Genomic DNA, 10,124 nt, shown 5'->3' on the forward strand with positions numbered 1-10,124 from the left:
TACTTGTCTGGCAGCTAGGTAAGAAGCAACACCTGTGGAAGTTCTTGGTTCTGCACCACCATTGAAAAGACCTAGATATACATGCAAAATCCATCTAAGCCCTGTTCTCTATACCTTAAGGAACATCTTGCTCCAAGAAGGGTTTTGTTCAACCTTCTCATATGGTGCCTTTTAAGTTCCAACCAAGTCTTCAAGGACCTTTGTACTTCCACCTTTACCATTTCCTTTGTAAAGCAGTTTTGAAAATGTAAGAGATTGAATGGTTCAGTGTCTTTTACAAATCATTCACTCCACCTGGGGAGGAAGGAAAAAAGGGTAAAGAGCCCTACTCAGATCAGCTGAGTGTAATTGTTTCCATTTATTTCTTTATTGTAGTTTTAAGGGAAAAGAACTTTTTAAAAGGAAGACAGGAAGGGAGAGAGACTGAATCATGTTGCAGTTAAAAATCTCTGCAAGGAGAACTCGCAAGACCCCCTGTTAGGTCAATGAGCTTTGTTTAAAAAGAAACAGACAAAGTTCTCAGTGAGAGACAGGAATTGAGGTTCTTTATATATAAGAGAAGAGAAAGGAGAAAATAGTGTTAAAATAATAAGCTTGACTGGATTAAAGCGATGACCCTGTAGAGTTGGCACGAAAGTCCTCCATCTCCAAAGCAGTACCTGATCCGGGAGCCTTTTTAAGCAGATACAAATGCCAGATAGTTAAGCTGCTTCAGGGAACAAAGCCACAAAGGCTCTGAGTTCTCTGCCGCACCACTCTTTCACAAAGGCAGGTTTTCAAAATCCTCATTATGAGAATGTCTGCTGCACAGGAAGGAGTAATGACAGGGTTGCATAGACGTCTCTTTTAAACCAAACTGAATAGCATCATTGATCTTTGTCACAGCCATAGTCACCAAACATCTCTTGAGAAGCATAGGTCACATAGAGGAAGCCATCTTCATCCTTGTTGTCCCGATAGACTTCTGCCACGGTCATACTCTGGCAAGGCAGGCAATTGTTGTTCACCAGCAGATAGAAGGCCTGAGTAGATGTGAGGGACATACGGTTTCTAGAGAAGGGAAAGAAGGGATTAAGCACACAACAAGAGGGGGAAAAGAACTGAGATGGGAGCAGTGGCTCACTAGACCAGTGGTATAGTGGAAGCAGGGCACATGGGAAACCACAGACCCAGGACATCCTGTATAGCAGTGACAATGGTGTGATATTATTCTATATGCCACCCCCATTTTCCTGTTCTCTGTGATGAATTATTTCAACAACAATGTTGTCAACTGCACCGGTTGTATCAAGTATTTTGTGGAGTGGGGTGGTTGTTCTGGAATAGGTAAGGAAGACACATTAGCCTTTATAGAAGAGCCGTTCTGCATAGTGATGAAAACTGCTACAACTGTTTTCTTGATAGGGGTCACTACAGCTGGTGGCATTTGAGAATGTTGTTATGTGGGCATGATAAATGTTAGGACTTCAAAATCTATGATTTTTCCACAAGCACAGGAAAAATCAGATCTAAATCTATTGCTAGTCGATACTTGAAAAATGTGCAAGTAGATAAATATGGACATGCTACTTTCTGGGTTCTATGGCTATTCATGGGTGCAGTCCCACTACTGGTCAGTGCATGAGTTTTTACATTCTCTGTCTCTGAGTTGGGCTGATTCACCCCTCCTGAGGCAACCTGACATCCCATCCCCCCCCCCAGCTCTCCACAGGCCCCCATATTGATGCCTGGCTTAGTGCAGACACCCATCGGCATAGCCTGCTGTGGCTCAGGACTCCTGAGCTCAAAAGGAAATTTAGAACTTGCCTCTTCACCTCATCATTATATTTGTAGGACTGGTATCTCTGGTTTCATTTATCCACACTTAACATAATATATCCTCCAAATTGATTCTGCAGTATTCTTCCATTTTAATAGGGTTCACTGTTATCTTCAGTTTCACATATCGGCACAAAATGGGGGAATATATTCCCCACAGATACAGGGGTTGTATTGTAGTAGCAAGATCATTTTCTACCTCATTTAGATTGCCAGAGCAAAGAAAGCCTGGTTAGTCAAGAATGAATGTGTTTGAAAGGACCGTGAGCTCAGTTCAGTTTTTGGCACTGAAAACAAATACCTGCATGTAGGCTCAGCATGAGCTCAAAAGCACTGTATTCACTTATTCTATGGTATCTAACAAATTGGGTCTAGCAAGACTCATACTAGTTCGTCCCCAAGCTGGACTATGGCAGAAGGAGGTTTACTTGTTAAAATATTGAATCAAGATTATGTTATGCATGCACTTTCCCTTCCTGAGTATTGGCATATCAGTAGTTTTACATTTAGGGTGGAGTATTTGCTGCAGCAAGGCCATATTGCAAAATATGTACACAAGCACACATACATCTTGCAGATGCAGGACGCTGAATACTGAAACAGCAAATTGTGACTTGTATAGGCAAGCACCAGATGTCTCAAGATGGATTTCCCTCTAAACAGTATGTTCCCTAGTGAAGTCTACTCATGCATTTAAATGCAAGTCATCAAGAGAGATACAGGTGTGATCCAGACTAGAGTTACTTCCTGATATAATTGAATTCTCTATATTTAGTAAATGAACCAGCAGGGGAAAGCAGGGGCTGGGGAGACTGCAGATTTTTTTTTGGGTGAAGAACCATATTCAGGCATAATTGTATGATTACCAAGTAAGAAAGATGCATTAAATAAATTATTGAATAGAGAATCAAGTCAATATATAGGCACATACTATCTATTAAGGGGATTATCAGGGACTAACATCCACTTTCAGGCCTATCACACTCTTCTGGGGGGCATAATAGAAATATTAGATGTTTTCAAATGGCTACAAGTTTTAACCTTCATGGAGTAAAAAAAATGCACAGGGACAATTTCTAATGTCTAACTTCAAACAGCCTCAAATACAAATATATTAGTATCATAGCCACTTCATCACAAGTTGAGCTGAAAGGAAAATATACATTTTATCAGAATCAGATAATTGCAAAGCACACTGTATTTTGCAGTGGCTTGGTTGTAAGTGGCTTTACAAAAGACCCAACAGCTTTGCAAAAGACCCTGCTGTAGCATCCCCAAAGACACAGCTGCCTGTGGATGCTGTAGAAAATGAGTTGTTGAGGACCTTATACTTATACCGCTCAGCACCTCCAATTCCTGCAGTATTGGAAAACTCCTTCCTACCTTAGAGTAAAGATGAACTGAGATATGGATATGTCCTCAGAAACCAAAAACTTGGTCCTGTCCAGCTTAGGGAGAGACTTCTCCTTCTGGTAACGCTCCACTATGACCTGTAAACAGGACAGAAAAGTTTGAGGGGACTGGATGGAAAGTAATACGAGTAAACGAAACGACAGAGTGGCATTCTGCATATGTGCTTGGAAAACAAACTCCCATTCTCACTGTCATTGACCAGTCTTCATTGGATTCCAGAAATTTTTGGAAGGACAGAAGTTCTATGGTATGAACAGATCAGTGTGCTCATTTCGCTGAGATTTTCACAGGAATAAACAGCTAAGTAATGTCCAGTGATAACTGCTGTCCTCCATGTAAGCTGAACAGTGAATCTGATCTTGGTTTTATTGTGAAGGAGCTATCCAAGGTGCTGAATCTACTTTAGAGGTAACATTTAGCACATTGGATAGCTCTTTTACCATTTCACCTAAAAACAGCAGTTGATTTACTGCCCCAATGATATAGAAGACATCACAGATAAATTGAAAAAAACAGATATATGATAGAGCCATGGAAGACTTAGCCCAAGGGGAGAAGTCCACTTTTCTTCAGATAGAGTTTTTAATACCATGTTTCCCTGAAAATAAAACAGTGTCTTATATTAATTTTTGCTCCCAAAGATGCACTAGGTCTTATTTTCAGGGGATGTCTTCTTTTTCCATGAAGAAGAATTCACATTTATTGTTGAAAAAAATGAACATTTATTATATACTATACAGGAGTTGTTGTCACAAACCAGCATGACCAGACAAACTGTGAATCCTATCAAGAATTTCTTGTTACTACCATTATTTCCATGTACAACAATCTATGGTACATACATTTACCAATCCTGCATGCTCTGGTGTTCTGTTCAGCAGGCATGCTTCCAAACAAAAACTTTGCTAGGTCTTACTTTCGGGGGAGGCCTTATATTTAGCAATTCAGCAAAACCTCTACTAGGTGTTATTTTCAGGGGATGTCTTATTTTCGGGGAAACAGGGTAGATTAGAGAAGTAGAGTTGTTTTTTCTGTTTAGGGTTTGGGGGGGGGAAGCCCAGTTCACTTTTTTTTTTACATTTTATGGTAGTGTGGCATAGTAGTTTGAGTATTGGACTGTGGAACTTGGGAGATACAAATTTAGGATCTTTTTCTTCATCAGGACAGCTAGAATACCATCCTATGGAATCCTGGAGCTTATTCTTTGGTCAGAGACACCAAGGGAGAAGCTTCCTTGCTTTGGATTCTAATGACCTCTCCTCAAATTGCAAATCTCACAATTCCATAGGAAGGAATCAAGCCAGTTAAAGTGGAAATAAAGTGCAACAATTATGTAGTGTGAAATTGCCCCCCCCCCCAGATGACTTTGGCTCAATCATGCTACCTGTTCTGCAGTGGTCATATGAGAAGGAACTGGGTTTTTGTGCTTTTAATGTTGTTACTGAAAAGGGAATTTCAGCAGTGTAGATTTCCTGACATTACAGGCCAACTTGCCTCACAGAGATGTTGAGTACACAGTGGGGAGAAGGCAAGCCAAAACAGCAAAGACCGCATGGTAGTAAGAACTCAATTTCAGCACAGTTGGTCAGGGACAGCTAACAGTGGCAAGTGAAGGGAGTCCACCATGCACATTTTCTGCCAAACATGAAATCAGATATACCATCTTGTTTGTGCTTCTTAGTTGTTTGTGTGCTTTCATTACTATTCTTTTAAAACAACTATTTACCATTTGGTGGAATTCTTTACCTAAAAATTGTTGTACCCAATACTAATTATACTAATGATATTTGTATATTCTAAAATTGTATTGAAATGCTTTTAATGTAAGACACTTTGAATCTCCTGGCAGAGACAAAAAACAGGAAATAATAATAATAATAATAATAATAATAATAATAATAATAATAATAATAATAATAAATTCCCAATTTTAAGAGGACACAAATACTTTTAGGAAAAATGAGCAGGCTGGGAGGAAGGCTCAAAAAGGCCCTTGGTGGCTTATGTGACCACCAGGCTGCAATATCCTCATCCTTAAAGGCAAGGTAGACAAAATAAGGGTCTCAAGGTATGCACCTGAATAGTAGATACAAGCCAGATAGCTGGCTTAAAAGATTGATGTAGCACTTCCACTAACTCAAGTAGCACTCAGATAGCTTAACACTTTTTTTTTTTTTGGAATAGAGTCCTCGGGACCCTCCAGTTGTGGCTAAACTACAACTCCTACAATCCTTCACCACTAGTCATGTTGGCTGGGTCAGATAGGAATCATAGATGGAACTGAGGGGCAATACGGCCACCACCTCTGATTTATGTAATTCTGTGGAGCATTCTACATGCATACTCTGTCATTTATATTTGCAGCAATCATACAGTAGTCCGGTGTGTAGCATTGTGGCCTCGCTCTTAAAGAATGGGGCAGGGAAAGCTTGGGAAGTTGGCAACTTCTCAAGGTAATAGATTAGCTAGATACAAAAGAGGGAAGGGTTCTGGCCCTTGAAAAGGAAATTGCAGCTAGTGTTAACTTGCATGAGAAATTACATCTACTGAAAAGTCCTCTTCTGCAAAGCTATTAAAGAGGCAGGCCACTGAGACACAGAATAATATGCTGACGCCTCTCTCAATTCTAGCTGCTTAACTACATCTGAACCCTATCAAATCACTCATTCGGTTGACTTACTGTAGTCTATAGCCAAGGAATTGATGCTTTCTAGCTCTCCAGATGTTTGAGGCTACCACTCCCATGATCCTTTCCCCTTGGCTACTTTTGATAGGGGCTTCTGGAGCTGGTCTGATATAAAAGGAAAGCTCAAGCTTTCTTGACGTTGTAATTGTCAAAGCTCAATGGTTAGTTTACAAAACAAGGGAACAAGTGACAGATTAGGGGGCATCACAAAATAATATTAAGTTGAGAACAAAAAATGCTTTCAGTCAGTCCCCATCCAGTTTAAGAGGGTGTGAAAAGCAATTTATAAAGTCTCTCAAAACAGAAGCTCTGATCAACTTGAAGCCTCCAGCAGATGCCATGGAACCATATGGACTACAGCTCTTAGACTTGTCTTAGCCAAACTGGACAGATGCTGTGATATTTTGAAGGATTAAAGTTAAACTCAGCAAATTAGAGGGACCAGGTGGCAAGGAAGGCAAGGGATCTTAGGCTTGTAAGTAATTGCTTTTGATGGTACAGTGTTTCTTTCCTCTACATGACCAGCTGTACTTTCCACTGAAGTATCTCTCTCACACACAGAGTGGATATTGGCCTGACATGTGTTGCTGGACTACAATTCCATTAACTTTGACCATGCTGAGAGACGCTAAAGGGAGTTGCAGTTTGGAGGGCCAAATATCCTCCAGCCCTGACATACAAGAACTTCCTCTGTTGCATCTTGTGAATCTGCCAGAAACTGAAGCAGACATAAATATCCCATAGGCAATGTAGTCTATCATTTGCGAGCTTTCAGAATTATAGCAATTTGATTTCATTTTAATATTCATGCATTATAAATCTGTGGCAGAAATTTCTAAATACAATACCTCAAAATTCTATAGGATGGAACCATGACAGCCAAAGAAGGCTCAAGGTGGGTTGTTGTGTGTTTTCTGGGCTGTATGGCCATGTTCCAGAAGCATTCTGTCCTGACGTTTCGCCCACATCTATGGCAACCATCCTCACAACCTCTGAGGATGCCTGCCATAGTTGTGGGTGAAATGTCAGGAGAGAATGCTTCTGGAACATGGCCATACAGCCCGGAAAACACATAACCACCCTGTGATTCCGGCCATGAAAGCCTTTGACAAGGCTCAAAGTGTTATGATTGTATAAAGTTGTACACACAAGCAAGATAAGGAAGCAGCAGAGGATTAGAATCAAGCTTCCCACATGATCTGAGCCCAACAAAACTTACTCAGAGTACTCAGTAGGCAATCTGATATCTCAACAATATTTGAAATACAATCCCCATGATTCTTCACCATTGTATTCTAGTTGGGGCTAATGAGAGTCAAACTCCAAAACATGTTGAGGGCACCAGATTGTCTAGCATTGGTGTAGATCAGGGGCAGATGGTATTTGGCCCACTATCCTATTGTCCCTGCTCAGCATGGTCAAAAGTCAGATTCAGATCCTGCCCTCCAGAGTCACGGTCTGTGCTCAAATTACAGCACAATGCTGGGAACCACTATACTATGACGCTTGATTGGTAGTAAGGCAGACAAGATGGTGGATGACAACTCTTAGCAGCCCTTAGCCAATGGTGAAAAATGCTAGAAGTTGTATTCCAACCATATCTGGAATCCCACATGATTCCCTTCCTGACTTAGGTCTTTAAACAGATCAAGTTAGGACATCAGGTACATTCAACAAAACCTTTGAAGACAGATTTCAATAGGCAATCTAAGAAACATTTCAATCTCTGCTGGAGCTTGGCTCTGAATAGATCATAATGAGATTCACAAAAGGGTTTGAAGAATAATTTGATTTCATTTGAAGACTATATATAGAGAGAAGCTGGATGGAACAGAAGACAGAGTAGCTGTGTGGCCAGATCACATTTTCTTATCCAAGTTACTTTACAGTAAGATAAGGCAGCCACAATTATGTTTGTCTTCATTGTTCTTGTCTTAAATTTTAATTGCCGTTTTGAAAATACCGAGCTCCCACTATTGAGCAGTAAAGAGATAAATATGGTTTAGTAATTGAATAAAATAAACCTTCCCCTTTTGGGCAGAACAGGAGTTTGATTATGGCTCCGACTTGTAAGTTATTCCAGTTTACAGTTTCCCAAACTAAGGGCCCTATATCCCAGGATCTGATCTCTTTTGGTTTCAACTGGATTATATGAGTCCACACTGCCAGACAATCTGGGATAAATAGAAAACCTGGGATCGGATCCTGGTATATAGGGCCTGACTCCCATGCTTTAGTTGGAACAGCTAGTGGTAAAGGATGATGGAACTGCAGTCCAACAGCAACCAGAGGGCTACATGATCCCTATCCTTGGCTTTAAGGTAGTGGTTCCCAATCTGTGGTTCCCCAGGTGTTTTGGCCAACAACTCCCAGAAATCCCAGCCAGTTTCCTAGCTGTTAGGATTTCTGGGAGTTGAAGGCCAAAACATCTGGGGACCCACAAGTTGAGAACCACCGCTTTAGGGAGAGGTTAAAAGCATGTGCCAGACCCAAGGAGATATGTGTACTCTACTAACCCTTATTTATCTATGAAGGTATACCCCCTCTTAACATATCTTACATAACTGCTGGGCTAATAAAATAGGGAAAAAAATGCTCTTGCATAGGATTGCTTTTAAATTGTGCCCTGCTATCTTACATTGTTTAGGTTTGGTTAGGCAAGCTGCTCCTTTCCAGAGGTTTTGTATTATTGTTTCTATAATGCTTGACATAGGCTTGCTGACTTAAAAGGAAGATAGTAACAATTCAAAATATCCAGAAGGTACTAGATTTCCTAGTTCTTCACCAGCAGTTCTCAGTTGCAGGTCCTAGGTATATTGGTGGACTGAGGCTCCCAGAATTCTTGGTAGCATTGGCAATTGCACTTTGAGAAGGGTAGCATGAGACCATTTGGAGAGCCATGGTTTGAAAACTGCTGCCTCTGCTAGGACTGGGAATAAAACTGCCCTCCAGTTGTGGTTGAACTGACATTCCTGCCCATCCAAATCAGCATAAGCCAATGTTTAAGGATGGTGGGTGTTGTAGTCTTAGATTTGGCAACATTAACACATTGCTCTTGACAGGAAATTCTAGCCAGCTTTTTAAACATGGAAAAATGTAGAAAGCAAGAAAGAGGTTTTACCGGGATCTTGTTTGGATACTTGGCCCGGATGTCAGTTGCTTCACGTATCCGAGTAGCTAGAAACAGGATAAAAACAAATGTAAGGAGGCTGAAAAATAATAATGGAAGAAGGTGGCTTTAAATAGACAAGTAAGAGCTACTACTTTTACAAAAGACCAAGCCTCAGCAGATATTATACCTAGCTAGCTAGCTTCCCTCCCTGACTGTGGGTCAACACAGCTGCTGGGTTTTAAGACTCCCAGTGTGAGTTGGATATGAGGGCTATCATTCAGAGCACCTGCCCTGCAAATTTTACCATTAGTTCTCTAGGTAAAATTTGAGACTGGGGGTTGGTAGAAGGAAGGAAAATGAGGAAAACCCAGACAGAGAAAGAGTGAGCATTTGGGAGCAATGGAAATACAAGGATATGTGCAGAGTAATACTGGTGGAGAGCAATTATGATTGAAAAGAAGGTAGTAAAAAGCCAACAATAGAGGAAGGATGATAGGTTACAAATGTTGCTTGTGAAATCTTGCAAGAACATCTAGTTTAAAAGAGATAGCCAAAATACCATTTCCTCTATGAAACCCCAAAAACTACGCCTTCCCTCTTTGCCACCCATCAGTTGTGGATTATCCTGTCCCTGAGTTCTTTTACCTAAACGTTTCCTTAGCTTGAAAGGGCGATTCTCACTTTGGTTCCACTCCATCTTTGGAAGGATTGGGAAAAAAACTCTCTCACTGGAGAGGATAGATGCCAAGAAGAAACCTGATCCAAATCACCCCCTTTAATAGAAAGTTGAGCAGAACACCTGGTTAGGAATGAGGTAGGGGTGGAGTCTTCCTGAACCAGAATGATAGATTCCAGCTTGTGAGAGTGAAGAGAACTACAGTTGAATTGCGATTACCATCTCATGATATATGGTCCCTAATTCCATTTCCCTTTTAACTCTAGCCCTGGCTCTCTAGATGAGTGGTTCTCAATCTGTGGGTCCCCAGATGTTTTGGCCTTCAATTCCCAGAAATCCTAATAGCTGGTAAACTGGCTGAGATTTCTAGGCTAAAACACCAAGGGACCCAAAGTTTGAGAACCACTGCTCTAGATGCT

General features: G+C 40.9%; 1 protein-coding gene across 1 annotated transcript; it reads right to left on the reverse strand.

The window, feature by feature from the left end:
* Window positions 1-339: 339 nt before the first annotated feature.
* Window positions 340-9,786, reverse strand: LOC100566691 (microtubule-associated proteins 1A/1B light chain 3C). The gene is made up of 4 exons (XM_003223214.4): window positions 9,675-9,786; window positions 9,039-9,094; window positions 3,202-3,308; window positions 340-1,050 (listed from the first exon to the last, which is right to left on the reverse strand). Exons 1-4 carry the CDS (start codon window positions 9,724-9,726, stop codon window positions 867-869), a joined length of 399 nt encoding a protein of 132 aa, XP_003223262.1. The 5' UTR covers window positions 9,727-9,786; the 3' UTR covers window positions 340-866.
* Between the last annotated feature and the right edge of the window lie 338 nt (window positions 9,787-10,124).

The sequence above is a fragment of the Anolis carolinensis genome, chromosome 2, assembly GCF_035594765.1.
Source record: "Anolis carolinensis isolate JA03-04 chromosome 2, rAnoCar3.1.pri, whole genome shotgun sequence".
Classification (NCBI taxonomy): domain Eukaryota; kingdom Metazoa; phylum Chordata; class Lepidosauria; order Squamata; family Dactyloidae; genus Anolis; species Anolis carolinensis.